Source organism: Rhamphochromis longiceps, linkage group LG7 (genome assembly GCF_057381845.1).
Source record: "Rhamphochromis longiceps isolate RC_006_pf linkage group LG7, R_longiceps_female_GT1.1, whole genome shotgun sequence".
Taxonomy (NCBI): Eukaryota; Metazoa; Chordata; class Actinopteri; order Cichliformes; family Cichlidae; genus Rhamphochromis; species Rhamphochromis longiceps.
The window spans coordinates 27,579,896-27,595,546 of record NC_140563.1 but is presented as its reverse complement, the minus strand read 5'-3'; the positions used below and the strand labels follow the sequence as shown (position 1 = coordinate 27,595,546).

Below are 15,651 nucleotides of genomic sequence, written 5' to 3'. Positions count from 1 at the left end.
ACAAGCTCATCTTTGATGATACCAGCCCAAACCAGTACTCCACCTCCACCTTGCTGGCGTCTGAGTCGGACTGGAGCTCTCTGCCCTTTACCAATCCAGCCACGGGCCCATCCATCTGGCCCATCAAGACTCACTCTCATTTCATCAGTCCATAAAACCTTAGAAAAACCAGTCTTGAGATATTTCTTGGCCCAGTCTTGACGTTTCAGCTTGTGTGTCTTGTTCAGTGGTGGTCGTCTTTCAGCCTTTCTTACCTTGGCCATGTCTCTGAGTATTGCACACCTTGTGCTTTTGGGCACTCCAGTGATGTTGCAGCTCTGAAATATGGCCAAACTGGTGGCAAGTGGCATCTTGGCAGCTGCACGCTTGACTTTTCTCAGTTCATGGGCAGTTATTTTGCACCTTGGTTTTTCCACACGCTTCTTGCGACCCTGTTGACTATTTTGAATGAACCGCTTGATTGTTGGATGATCACGCTTCAGAAGCTTTGCAATTTTGAGACTGCTGCATCCCTCTGCAAGATATCTCACTATTTTTGACTTTTCTGAGCCTGTCAAGTCCTTCTTTTGACCCATTTTGCCAAAGGAAAGGACGTTGCCTAATAATTATGCACACCTGATATAGGGTGTTGATGTCATTAGACCACACCCCTTCTCATTACAGAGATGCACATCACCTAATATGCTTAATTGGTAGTAGGCTTTCGAGCCTATACAGCTTGGAGTAAGACAACATGCATGAAGAGGATGATGTGGACAAAATACTCATTTGCCTAATAATTCTGCACTCCCTGTACAGGCTTCAGCAAGTTCAATTAGTTCTATTTCTAGCAGTTGTATAAGACTATCATTGTGGCAAAACATTTTGTGCATGTGTGTATTTTGATTTGTGTGCAGATTTGTGTGTGTTTTTAAATGTTTTGAATAAATCGGTAAATCTGTACAGACATTTCTGAATTTTCAAAGGAATCTGTAAATGTGTATTTATAATTCCAGAACAGCGACACTCAATTTTAGCATTAAAAAAAATGGCATTGAAAAATAAAAGTTTTACATTTACCGCTTTTTTTTTTCTCGCTTTTTGCTCTCAGCAGTTAAGTTTCGGGGCTTTATGGCTGAGCCTTGGCTGTAATGTCACATAATTTGCATCCAACAGACCTAATAGCTGCCCAACTTTACCGAACAACATTGTAATGAATGTTTTGAGTTCAGGTGAGACTCAGAAAGAGCTATAAGGGTTTTTTTTTTTTTTTGCTTTTTCCTTGTTATCACTTGGAGGTGGACTGGTTTACAGAAGTCCACTCTTAACTAGATTAGTAGTTGCATTTGACAAACAGCTGCAAGATGAGCTAGATGACCTTCCTGTAGTGCCCTTAGCCCACGGATGGGCATCGCCAGGCCTCGAGAGCCGGTGTCCCTGCCCGTTTTAGATGTGTCTTTGAACCAACACAGCTGATTTAAATGGATAAATTAGCTCCTCAACATGTCCTAAGTTCTCCAGAGGCCTGGTAACGAACTAATCATGGGATTCTGGTGTGTTGACCCAAGGTGAGATCTAAAACCTGCAGGACCCTCGGGGCCTGGAATTGCCCACCGCTGCCTTAGCCCCAAGGAGTTGGTACTGCTGCACAAGCATCATAAAGCTGCCTGTAATTCCCAAGGCTTGAGTCAGACTATTAAAACATCCTTTAACCTTACCTCTGTGCCCTGCAATTGTGTCCACAGTAAGCTATATATAAGAATGCCTTCAAGGTGACAGTAAAGACCATTTTGTCCATGTTTAAATTGCATGGCTCAAATTTTGACATTTGATCATTTTCACAGTTAAGGTTTTTAAAGAAAAAAAATATATATATAAAAAAATAATGTAGTGACAAGACTGCCAGTTTCTGGAATATTGCCTCAGGAAACATGGCAAAAGGCATCAGAATTGATTTAAACAAGTCAAACCAAAGTCATTTATTGACAAATTTTGAGTCATAAGCAGCAGAGACACAACATTAACACCTGCAAGGTAAAGACAAGTCCATCAACCATCACTAGCTTAAGAAACCCAATTTAAGAGAGCTAGTCCCAGCTCTTCAGTAGACAATGTGAGGAGCAAACATGTAGCTGGTGTATGGGAATAGCGGCACAGACAAACCAAGAGATTCTGTGGCGGTGTAGCGGGTTTGGGCGAAAGCCGCTCTTCCTTTGTGGTAGCGTGAACGGGAACTTAAGGAGTAGACTGGCTCCAGACCATACACGTCACTGAAAACTGGCTCGTTTTCACCATTGTTGATGCCAGATTGAGTGTTAAACTGTGTAGGTCCTGTCTGATATTGACCCACTGCATATCTGTCCGAACCTCCTCCCGGAGACCCATACTGACCTACTGCAAAGCCAACTGCTGGAGCTCCATACTGACCCACTGTATATCCCAACGAACCAGCTGCTGGAGCATCATACAGGGTATATGGAGGACTGCTCTGTACTCCATAGCCACTACTAGTGCGTTCTGGTGCTTTGTCAGAGTCACTCCCCGTTCCCCTGAATGTATACCAAGGAAGAGTTTGTGGTGTCTCAGCTCTGTTCAGTCCCAGCCCTAGAAGAGAAATTAATGGAAGCTAAGACTTTTAAGCTTAGCTACTAATACATTTAAGCTCCCATTAACTTTAACTGGTCAATCATTTAAGTTTAGTAAAACTCTTGCCTTTCTCCACAGGTGCACAAGTGATGCTTCCAGTGAGACATAATAGCCACAACCACCTGCAGACCATGTTTTTAAAAAAATAAAATAAAATAAAATTCATGATATGTACACATCCAATCCACACCCATAATGCACCCTTCCTATGAAGCATCACTGCACATGAACAGTTTTTAAAATTTCTGACTTTAATGCAGACACCGCTGGATTACGGCACTCTTTTTTTAGTTGTTTTATAGCATCACTTACCTCATTTTGCTGTAGAGTAAGGTGTTTCAACCTCCCCAAGAGTCTGTTACAGGATCACAAAAAATAATAAGATGCATAATAGACCAATAAATAAACTACAATGCAAACTCAATACCAGCACTGTACCTTATTGCAACAGGAGCTTCCACATACTGACTAGAAACAACAAGAGCTGATTTTATATGATCTTTGCTGCAGAGGGGACTGATTGCTCAGTGGTAACAGCTGCCTGTGTAGTTAATTGGAAACAAGTAGCTTCTCATTTGTGGAGATGTCCCCATGTTTCCCTTTTATTCTACCATCTTAAGTTGTTTCCACATTGTCTTTCCACCAAATTGTGTCCTCTTACAGTCTCTAAACCTTTCATCACCAACACAGTTTTGTTCCATCCTTCTCACAGCTTCAAATCAGACCAGATGCATTTCACAAGGTAGCATTTAGAGTTTTAATAACATTTTAGGAATTAATAAAATACTTATTAAAAATACTATGTATTTCATTCTTTTTTGTCAAATTTCTCATTATCTTTGATTATGTATGTGAGGGGGGATCTGAATCAGTATCTTATCCATTTAGTAACTGAAGTTTAAATCCCAACTCAAAACTCATCTGTTCAAATCTGCATATTCGCTTTATTTTTTTGTTCTTATTCTGCCATTGTTTTACTAAGTGTTTTATCCTATTGTAAAGTGTCCTTGGGTGACTTGAAAGGCGCTCATAAATAAAATTTATTATTATTATTATTATTATTATTATGAAGTGTTTTCCAAAATTTTAAGGAAGTGTTCACATTTTCTGAGATAAAATATGCAGCCTTTGCATTTATTATTGTCACAATGCATTTATTGCAGAGCTCTATAAAGCATTTCCAATCTGAGCTAGGATCTGTTTTTCTGGTTTTGGCTCACACCACATTACACTCATGAAGTAACTTTAAAAGTTCTTGTGTGAACCAGGTATTTTTACGACCTTAAAATCTCTATTTTTTTTAATGGAGCATGTTTATCAATGATTTTAATGAAACCTTCATAGAAAAATTCCCATAAATTTTTCACGTTTGGAATAAGATAAAGCTTATCCCAGCCAAAAACATGTACAACATTTACAAATCCCTATACAGGAAAATGTTTTATGTTTCATTTTACAAGAATTCCAGGCTTGGTTTTGAGAATTGTCTAATTGTAGCAATGACACAGTGGTCACTGATGACATTTTATATTTCCAGAAATTAAAAGCAGTAATCAATTAAAAAGAAAAAACTATACTTGAAAGAATGATGACAGAAATAAAAGTCATTCTTACTAAAAAATATTTTCACTAAATAAACAAACATAATTGTTTTTGTAAAACCATTACACTAGAAAAAAGAACCAGAGCCATGGAACAAAAAGTTACAATTGAGGTTGAGGTAAACTGATTAACCTTTACAAAATCCAAAGCACATGAGCCGTCACAGGTTACTTAAGAAAATAATGTTGATCCCACACCGTGTGCACACAGTGTGCACACACTGTATTCAGTCTATACTCTGCAGCACACAGTTCTTGAAGATCACGGCAGAAGTATTACAACAGAAGCAGATCTTTTTGTCTTCTTTGAATTTTTTCTTCTCAATTTCAGTGTAGACAGAGAAAAGTATGAATCTGAAAAGGGGAAACAAGTGAGATCACACTGCTCGCTCTGTCCCAAATGTAAATCAGACCCAAGTGTGCTGAGGGGGCCTTCAGTTACTGTGGTCCTGATCTTTGGAACGTGCAACCGTGCAGCCTGAAGGCGTTATTGTAGATCAGTGTAGTTTTGTCACTTTTTATTGACACATTCCTACTGCTTGCTAAGCACACGACAACCCCATATTCTGAACACAATGACCAATGTGCCGTCACTTGGCTGCACATTAGAGTAGCTCTATATCACCACTTGATCGATGATGGTCTCCTGTTCATAGAAAGTCTCTTACAACAGTGTTGCCCTCCACTATTTTATTTTCTTTATTTTGTGTTCTTTATAGATAATTTCATTACCATTTGATAATGTCTCTGGTGTAGGTGTCATATAGATAATTTTCTGTGGGAGAAAAGTGATATGATCTGTGAAACACCTCTTTTAGATTGGTCAGATGCTGCCAACACCACACCTTTCATGTGAGTATTCTCTGGGTTAACCTAGTTTGTAGATAGCCATGTTTCTGTGACCAGTTATCCTGATCAACAGTGTTAGGGTAATGAAAAAATATCCTGGATATGTTGAACTTGCTTCGTAGTATAGGTCCCAGATGTCAGAATAAACGTATCTATAGTCTTTCACCACACTCTTTGTCCAGGTTGCCTGCTATGACCTTTTAAAATCCAGTAGATGTTGTTACTGAACACCAATGCAGTCTATTAAAATAGTGTCTCGTTTACTGACCTCCCAGCCCATTGTTCCTTCACTGGGCTGATTTCAGTCATTATGCAATGTACTGTTTATAAGATTGGGGAAACCTGCAGTCAGCTGAGACTGAAGAAGTCACTCGGATGAGTGACGGAACATTTCTCCCACAAAACGATCCGTCCAGATGAACAGAATCAACTTTTCGTAGCTCTGCTAAAATCAACATGATGGACTGCAGCTAAGGTACATTTTTCAAGCAGGAAGTTAATGGGTGTTTCTGTTTCTTTGAGTTGTTCAGTGTTTCCAGAGAGAAATATAACCATAAATGTTACTCAGTATATACTGAGTATGATCTCTTTAATAACAAAAAAACAAAACAAAAACCGTGGCCTTTGGGATTGCTTCTTTATTCCTTTGGGGTGACTGTGGCTCAGGGGATTGGGAAGCTCATCTGTAACCGGAAGGTTGCCAGTTCGATCCCTGGGCTCTCTGTCCTGGTCGTTGTGTCCTTGGGCAAGACACTTTACCCTACCGCCAGCTGGTGTTGGCCAGAGGGCCCGATGGTGTGATATGGCAGCCTCGCTTCTGTCAGTCTGCCCCAGGGCAGCTGTGGCTACAACTGTAGCTGCCTCCACCAGTGTGTGAATGTGAGAGTGAATGAATAATGGAATTGTAAAGTGCTTTGGGTGCCTAGAAAAGCGCTGTATAAATGCAATCCATTATTATCCTATGGTTTTACCTTTGGGAGTAGCTATCCCAGCAATGTGACTTGAGCCATGTGAGAACCAAATATCATTACCCCATTGATTTTTCCTGAATGTCAAATCATCTCAGCATGGATGACATTCCTGTAGAACAATTAGATCTGTTTTCATCTATAAGTAAGACAAAACACAAGGCTTTCCTCTTTACTGAGTTTTGTAAATCACTTGTATAAACAGATATTACCAAAACAACACTTCTTTTTCAGGAAGGACCTGTTCTTTGTTCTCTTCCAGATGAGGTCTCTCACAGAGCGAAAGACAAATGGATGATGATTGCACACTTGTACGCGTGCAATCATTCACCTGCATTGCCATCGGGATACTTTTTAAAAAAATCCTTATTGTCTTGTTCTTCTTTTGTACCACTCTGCTTCAGGTATTCTGTCAGTTAGGGCAATATGTCACTTTTTTCCGTTTTTTCTAAGAGCTTTTTTTAAAATGTGTTCTTCTTCTTTGGTTTGGATTTTAGGCTATATGCCAATTTCTTCTTCCTCTGTTGCTTGTCCTTTTCAGCTTGTTCTCCTTCATCTTGCTTTGTATTTCACCTTCTCCTGTTACACCATTCATAGCTACATCTGCTGTGTCTCCATACATTCTCATTGTGTGAGGAAAACTAATGACTTTGAGGGGACCCAGTGGGATGAACCATTTTTCAATTACACAATATGTTTATATTGTGTAATTGAAAAATGTATTTCATATTAATTGTTTCTACACTTGCACAAAGGGTTAATGCTAGCCTAGGGTTTTTTAATAAACAGCATTATCATATGCAAAACTAGGGTCTCACTAGGGGTGGGAAGAGATTATTTTAGGATGGCACATGCCACCTATTGCCACTACAGAAGATCCGCCCCTGCTTTGAGCAAGCACAATCCACAGTCCATAGCCTAAGCCTGCCTTGCATCAGCACAAATCACTGAACAGATGTATTCACACATTTACAAATGTGATTATATACACATAGATCTGAAAATGCACAAAGAGCTCTAAATACATGTGTATAGTTCTGAGAGCACACACACACACACACACACACACACACACACACACACACACACACACACACACACACACACACACACACACACACACACACACACACACACACACAGAGAGAGAGAGAGAGAGAGAGAGAGAGAGAGATTTCAATAGGCACACACAAATCTTTACAAAATTCACACATGCAGACTAAAATAGGCTCACACAAAAATCCTTTTGCTACAACAGTAGTCCCATAAAGGTCAGCATTTAGACACAGCCTTCAGATATTAATAGTTGTAGTACTAAGTAGTAATGGAAGCTGAAGCTCCAGCATATTTGTCAAAAAACATCAACACACTGCTTCAGAAACACTATGCCAGGGCTTTGTTAGTCTGAACAGTCACATGATCAATGACGTCCGAAGCTTAATTCAGCACGTCACTACCTCAGTACCAGATTCAGTGGTTTATAAGGAATTGAATCATTAGTGGGATTTGTGCTGTGTTTGGGTGATTTTGTGCGAGAGGGAGCAAACCAGTGTGCGTCATAATTAGAGCCAGGAAAAGAGGACGCTCTGCCTGTGCCTAAATAAAAAACAGTTCATCAGCACTTGTGCTCCCAGGTATAAAATGGACATAAGGAATACACTATAGGTTACATATAGCTATAATTATGGAAGTTACTAGGGATGTGTATTGGCAAGAATCTGGCGATACAATATGTATCATAATACAGGGTAGACGATACGATATATTGCAATACTAAAAGCCAGACGATATTTGTGTTTAGTAGGACTAAATTTAATTAGGAAAACTCACAGTAAACAGTCCAAACTGTTTAATGCTTGACATGAAACATCTGAAACAAAAACACTCTCTAAGTTCAAAATGAATGGAGAAATTAACATCTGCCTTATTAGAAGTCATGTCAAATAAACAAACAAAAACTACTTTACTGAAATATCAAGTATTTTTTAACATGAAAAAAGTAAACATGTAACACTGAAGTCTTTCTAAGTACTATGATTGTAAAATACTTATCCAAAAACTGCTCTATGGAGCATCAAAACAAAGTACTTTTTATGTGACCTCAATATAAACAAATATAAATCAAAAATGAAATTGCTTGAAGAATCCATCCAAGTAAACATTAACAAAAAATGTAAAGTGCTATTACAATTAAGTGTTAATAAAATAAAGTACAGCTCTGCAGTGTCCATCAATGGAACACTTTTAGTACAACCTGAAAAAAGGAATTTACTCATCTAAATAAGTGCTTATGAGACTCAACCAAAATGTCAAACATTCTCATATCAGAGATTTTACATGTGTAGTGTTTTCTCAGTGTTTATTTTTCAATTTTCAGATTTTTGTGCAGGAATACAAGCTGATCGACATGGTCAGCTCTCAGGACACTTCTCTGTGCATTTACTATGTCTCCTGCAGAGGAGAAAACTCTCTCTGCAGAGACACTTGTTCCAGGAATGCATAGGAAACTCCTTGCTACTTTGGATAGCTGAGGGTATTCCTGTTCATGGTCCTTCCACCAACTGAGAGGATTTCCTGTGAGAGGCAAAGGGGTCTCATCTCTATACCTCTTGATCTCAGCTGCAGCAACATCATGGTCTGATTTTGGTGCAGTATTGTCACTAGTAGAGGCAAACGTAGCTCCGAGCAAGTCCACCAATGCACATGAGGTCCTCTGTCTCTTTAGGGGTGGCCGAGGGATGGAGTCAAAGCTGTCTTTGATATGTGGGTGGCATCCTCCACAGCCTCCTCTGTGGCATTCTCTTCCTCCACCTGTTTGTCAGTCTCCTCATTCTTTTGCTGCTGAAAAACATTAAATTCAAATAATATTAATGTCAGAAAGCCCAAATTCAAATCCAAGATTCACCCTGTTTTTCACTAATATTTGATGACAAATGTCATCAATATGCATTTTTTTTTTTTGCTTTTTACTTTATTCACTTGCTTATAACTTCAGTTGAATTTTTCCAAATAAATTCATTTATTTACTTACATTTCTTCCTTCTTTATCACAGTCACCACAGTGTCCAACAGTCTGGAATAGGTCTCTGCTTCAGACAGGAAGGGCAGGTCCTTAAACCGAGGATTAACAGTCGATGCCATCCATAGTGTCTCCCTCTCATTTACATATCTCTTTCCTAGATCTTCTGCTATGGCAGTCTTAATGTTAACCTATTAACCTATTATAAGATTGTGTTGTACATTGTTATATATAGTGTATTTTAGTTTTAGTTAAAAAAAAACAAACATCAAGACGTCACAAGCAAAAAGAAAACAAACCATGGCACATGTTTAAACAAGGAAGGTTTATTTGTCTGAATTATTTATTATTAAAATAGACATAAGATAATTTTTTCACCCCCCAAAAAACATATTCAAAGCACCATAGCTCTGTAGAGTGGGCAGTCATAATGAAGCAGTTCATTGTACGTTTTAGATTCAAGCTGCTCTTCATATTTCTGGCCACCAGATGTCCCTAAAGAGGACTGTGTTAAAAAGCTTTGAGTGATGAACTGTTTTTCAATACAAACTTCCTTAAACCTCAAATTCTGTTTTGCAATACAGAGCTAAGGTGGTTCTCTGGTCCATGTATCAGTGTAAATAAATGGATTGTCAATTATAAGGGTAAAGGCGAAGTGAGGGAACTGAGAAGCCGGCTGTTTGCGATTAACTTCAAAGGCAGCTGCTATCACTAAGCAATCAGCTCCTGCTGCACTGAGGATCATATAAAAGCAGCTTCTGTAGGTTGCATCAACTAAGGAGAAGTTCTTGGCACAAGTTAAGGGTTGGTAGAAGCTATGAGTTTGTGGCTTATTTTGGGCTGGGATTATTGATATATTATGGTTGACCAGGGTTTCTCCATTTTTGTTAGTGCAGGCTCTCAGGGGCAGGTCAGAACTCAAACTGCAGCAGAATGAGGTGAGTAATTATGTTTAAGTCTAAAGCTAAATTTTAAAGGGCCTGTCTGATGCATCAAGATAAATGGGTACTAAAACAGCTAAATATTGGCTTAAACCTTATGTTCTGAAATGACTGTTTCTAGGGTTTTGTGGATTTCATGTCTGCTGATTGGAAGCATCATCTGTGTTCCTGTAGAATATGGTATGATAACACTAACAAAATTGAGAAAGCTGAACAAAATTAAGTGGCCTTGAATACATTCTGGCTCTTGCCTTGTTTCTCCTCAGATTATGGATTTGATATGGAATATGACAATATGGGCACATACCCCATGCAGGAGGGAGCACTTTTTTATGACCATTCCCAAGACAGTGCAAATTATGAGGCAAACGACGGCTATGCCCACATCGCCACAGACTCCAGTGCTGGTCCTCGTAGTTACGGGAGTAACACGATGGTTGGGGATGACTGGTTCACTAGTGGCTATACAGGGGGGGACCGTGTTTACACTGATACCAGCGGTGAGGAAAACAAGCCTGTTTTTAGTGACGTGTCTGGTCTGGAACCAGTCTACACTACTGGCTCTCGTTCACGCTACCAAAGAGGAAGAGCAGTGTTTGCCCAAACCCGCTACACCCCCACAGAGTCTGTTGGCTTACCTATGCCGCTACTCCCATACACCAGCTACACACTTTCTTGACATGCAATCTTCAAACTCCAGCCAAAGCTGCCTATTAACTCTTGGTGAGTTCAGTTACTCTTGGCTTTTCATTTGAGTGGTGTGAATGATAACTGGTTGATTAACTTGTCTGCTCTTCTCTATTCTCAGGTCTGTCAATGACTCTTTGCCCAGTTGCCAAAATACTTAATAAATTGCTTTAAACTTAAACAATGCCACTTATTTCCTCCTAAGCTGGTGTTTAACAATTTAAGCATATAGATGCATGTATGACTGTTCTGAAAGTTTGCCAAAAAATATCAGGTATTGATATCCAAGCAGAAGGCTTTTTACAATAAAGACTTATAATCATACTTTTTTTTTTTTTTTTTTTTGAAGCAAAAGAGTGTGCACAAAAGAATTTACTTTTAATAAGGGGCAAGGAATAATTAAAATATTTAAGAACATAATGTTGATTAAAAAATATTTACTAAAAGGCAGACTCCAATTGGGCTTAATCGATAATATCTCTGATGCAAGATCTGTTAAATTATGCAGAATGGATAGAAGACGATAGGGGGGGGGTGGATTGTTTCAAGAGAACCCACTGAGCAGAGGTGGGACCAAGTCATTGTTTTGCAAGTCTCAAGTCTTTATCCTCAAGTCTCAAGTAATGTCAGGCAAGTCAGAGTCGAGTCTCAAGTCACTGGTGTAAAAGTCCGAGTCAAGTCACAAGTCTGAAACTTTGAATTTCAAGTCCTTTTGAGTCTTTAAAAAAAAAAAAAGAGAAAAGCATGTTGCAGTTATGCTAAATGTAAATATTAGACCATGTAATTTTTAAACCTGTTTTTTCTCAACACATGACAAAATAGTGAACTTGGAAAATATACACAAATTGTGAAATTGCACCTCTTTAAAATGCAGCTCAGTTAAACCTAGCTCCAAGAATAATTTTCACCGACAGTTCTGAGATAAGCTGCATGTTATTCTTGGATGCGCTTATAGGGCCGGCTTAAAAATCGCATGACAAAAATATCATACACATTAAAAAAAACTGCATCACCAACGTAGCCTGGACAACATTTGCTAGTTAGATGAAGTCAGCTATCTCATCGTAGCATATTTATATGCATATTTATAATCATACGGTTCTTGGAGTGAGTGCATACACTCATGAAGTTTAGTAACTTCAGGTCACTGCAACAAGCCCAGGTACAGTTTACCGACGGATGGGTGCAGGACCTTGAAACGCACCGTGTAGAAAGTAAAGACCATCGTACGTATCATAAGTTTACCAGTCTCACAAATCGTCGTCATAAATACACATTCGTTAACCGTTTATTAATAGGACCTTTGAGCTCAACGATAATTAATTAGTAGTGGAAATTTCTGGTAGCATCACAGAAATGTAGCAGTGACAATAATACTGTATGCTGTAATCGTACTGGGCAATTAGTGATACAAAAAACCTGTTTTATCCTGTGAATAAAAGTATATGTTTTTGTCAATGTACCATAATAACAGAAGCGAAACGCAATATTGTGTCAGGACAATTTACTATTTATGCACAATAAATAAAGGAGCATAGCGCGACAATTTCTGTTCAGCGCCAGACTTGCTTGTAACCTATATCACCAATTATGTTATGAAAATGACGCATTAACTACAACAGCAGACTGACCTTCGTGTAAATGCTTGGAGCAGACTAACCTGAGCTGGAGTGTTCTGGGACGTTATATTTGATCTTTGAATGGCTGCAATCCAGTCGCGTCTTTGTTACTTCGGAAACATGGCTCGAACAATTTCTCTTCCACAACGTAATCCGATAACAACCGATCTCTTTACCCGTCGGCTTTCCGTGGCTGTCATGTGACCGGCTATTGCAGTTAATAATACAACAGCTTCTTGACATTTTTGTGTTTCTTTTTATCGCTGTGTAACTGATTTCAATTGAAAGCCTGCGTGCGCTAGTACCTCTTGCCACGAGTTCCCAGAATCCTTTGCGGTTCTACCCCTGAATGACGTCACATTTTCAATCTCTATATAATATGCATGTTAAATTTTATATTTGGGGTGAAATATCAAGTCTTTCCAAGTAAACCGGTTCAAGTCCAATTCAAGTCCCAGGTCATTGGTGTAAAAGTCCAAGTTAAGTCACAAGTCTTAGAACATTTTGTCAAGTCAAGTCTAAAGTCATAAAATTAATGACTCGAATGTGACTCGAGTCCACACCTCTGCCACTGAGTGTCTACATGTTCTGTCTCTGGGACACTGTCCCCCTCCTGCCTAATTGGTATGCTGACTGGCAGGTGTAAGCTCTTCCTCATTTCAAGCCAAGTCTTCTCTCTCACACTTGCTTGCTCTTCTCAGTCTCTTCCCTTCTGCTTTTCCTCTATCTTAATAACTTATACAAGTACTGCACATGGTACTGTTAACTTTAGATTAGAGCTGGGCGATAGAACGATAACGATATGTATCGCGATATAACTTTTACTCGATAGAGAAATTAAGCTATCCCGATAGACCTCGCTGCTCTTGTCCTCAAAAAAAAAAAAAAAAAAAAGGTCAGCCAATCCAAATTAAGTAGCGCAGAGCCGAACCAATCACAGCCGCAGCGTCACGTCGCGTGACTTGTTACGTACAGCACAAGTGCCAAGCCGCACGTGTGTTTGTTTGGGAAGCAGCCAGCGGGTAATGGAGCCAGCGCGTAATGGAGGAAATGAGTGTGCCGACTAGAAAAATCAACCGAGCGTGACCGAAGAGAAAACAGATGATGGTTCCAATGCCGGAGAGATTGTCGAACGGAAGAGCCATAGAAGTTCCGTAGGGTGAAGGTATTTCGGCTATTTCAAGTCTGACAAAAAACAGAGTAGCGTTCATTGTAAATTGTGCCGAAAGCAAGTCTGGAAATACAATAAACTGGTGCATGCGTCACACTGTGCGCCGCGTTATTGTTTCGGTGAAATGAATTTCTACAATACTGTTAATTCTACTCTCTGCAGTGTTTAAATGCTTACATATACACACAGTTACTGTCCGTCCACACATACGACTCGGTTCTGCTTCTATGCCCCAGCTTTGTTTACTTTTTCCCACCGAGGCTTCTAGACTTCTGATTGGCCAACATTTCTGCACGGTTAGGAATCTAGCGCCACCTGCTGCTTTGGCATGTTCATAGCAGCGTTTTCCTTCATTTCTGCCTTTATGTGTGGACGGGATTATTTTTTAAAACGAAAACGGAAAATCTCAGTTTTCAAAAATACCCGTGTACGTGTGGACGTAGCCTCAGTCTCTGACTGGAAGCGCTAATTCGTCATTCGGCTTTTGTCAGACTAAAGTAACTGTTAAAACTGTTTGAAAAGCTCAGCTATACAACAAGGAGAGATTGAGAATTTCCTTTTAGTTCTCAGTTTATTTGATATTGACAAAAGTTAGTCAGTTTTGTCTGTTCTTCTGTAAAACAAACTAAGATTTATTTTTAGAATTAATATTTTGTTTCTAAGTGGAATTGACAATTTAGTCTGTTTCGTTTGTTCTATTTTGAAACTTAAACGCTTTAGCGGCTGCCTTTTGTGTAGTTTGTAATATTTGCCTTTATTTATCTGAAAAAGTCTCATGTTCCTTAAGTACATCTACCCTGTTGAACTTATTATGGGAAATAAATATTTAAATAAAAACAAGCTGCTGATTATTTCACATTTTACTTGTGAGCAACGGCACATTTAAATCTTACAAATATAGTTATTTGGCTTATATCGTGATAGATATCGTTATCGCCTGAAATGAAAAAAACATATCGTGATATGAAAAAATCTCATATCACCCAGCTCTACTTTAGATGTTCAAAATCTTGAAATAACAATCTTCATTATTTTGTTAATAGATTTTTGTAGCCATGTTATTTTAATTAGTATGGCTTCTTTGGGGGGTTTGGCTTTTGGTGAACAGCCAAAATTGTTTTTAGCTAGTGGGTCTTAGTAACTGTTCAGACTAACCCTCATATATTCTACTGTAAAAATACAAATATATGTCAACATGTAATTGCATTTGTTATGTAAATAAGATAAATTAATGCATTTATAGATTAATAATTTCCCAAAATTGACTGTCTCCATTTAAAGCAGCGGTAAGCACTGCCGGAACTGTTTTAAGTCCCGTGCATCACGTGACACCCCGAAGTCTGAACCCACTGTTGGGAACGACCCTCCGGCACTTGCCAGTAGTGATGGGATTTCCGGATCTTTTTAGAGAACCGGCTCTTTCGGCTTGACTCACTAAAGAGTCAGCTCTTTCAGCTCCCAACCAGCTCTTCCAGCTCCCAACCAGCTCTTCAGGTTGTTTTGTTGCTTTAACTATCAACAACAATATACAATTATGCACAAAAGGAATTAGTAATATAAAGAAACGTGGTTTTCTTTATGCATGTATGTGTGTGTATGTATATATATATATATATAAATAAATAAATATTTATGGGGGTCCCTAGAGACGAAATGCGTCCAAAACTACAAAGCACTTAGATTATCTATCTATCTCAACACGGCCCCTAGCATCCTGGAGCACTTCCGTTGTGTTTTGGAGTTTGTACGTGCTTTGTCTCTAGGGGCCACTGTAAATATACTTTTATTTATTCACTCCACAAAATGTAATAAATAAAATACAAAAACCAACTATTTACATTTCAACTTTTAACTACTTCAATTTTCAGCTTTTTCCTTTTAAACAAATATAAAGTGAAGCAACACAAAACACTGCAAACCACAACACAATAAAATATGAAAAAAAAAAAAGAACGCTCAGATCTTTAATTAAGGGGGACGTTGGCATTTAGAAATATTAATATCACACTCAACTGACTTCGTTTTATCTTCCCATTGCACTGATGGTTCTTAGGTGCCTGTGCATGTTGTTTGTGGAGCCGGCTCTATATGATATCCTTTTCTTGTAGACTCTACACTCTGCCTTTGTTTTGTCAATAAGATTGAAATGGTTCCAGACTTTGCTTCTTTTC

The 15,651-nt window shown here is 38.8% G+C and overlaps 1 protein-coding gene across 2 annotated transcripts; it reads left to right on the top strand.

Annotated features, from left to right (window-relative positions):
• Nucleotides 1-9,450: 9,450 nt before the first annotated feature.
• On the top strand, nt 9,451-11,462 carry LOC146665464 (uncharacterized). Of its 2 annotated transcripts, XM_085411154.1 has the most exons (4): nt 9,451-10,000; nt 10,125-10,183; nt 10,270-10,726; nt 10,812-11,462. In XM_085411154.1, exons 1-3 carry the CDS (start codon nt 9,996-9,998, stop codon nt 10,680-10,682), a joined length of 477 nt encoding a protein of 158 aa, XP_085267280.1. In that variant the 5' UTR covers nt 9,451-9,995; the 3' UTR covers nt 10,683-10,726; nt 10,812-11,462. The 2 variants fall into 2 exon arrangements, with proteins under 2 accessions (XP_085267280.1, XP_085267279.1); XM_085411153.1 differs by having other exon boundaries at nt 10,270-11,462.
• The last annotated feature ends 4,189 nt before the right edge of the window (nt 11,463-15,651 follow it).

Bases quoted from the DNA above. Each gene is read 5' to 3' on its own strand.
- LOC146665464 (XM_085411154.1), top strand. The intron at 10,184-10,269 runs GTATGATAACAC...GTTTCTCCTCAG, and splicing joins CTGTGTTCCTGTAGAATATG to ATTATGGATTTGATATGGAA.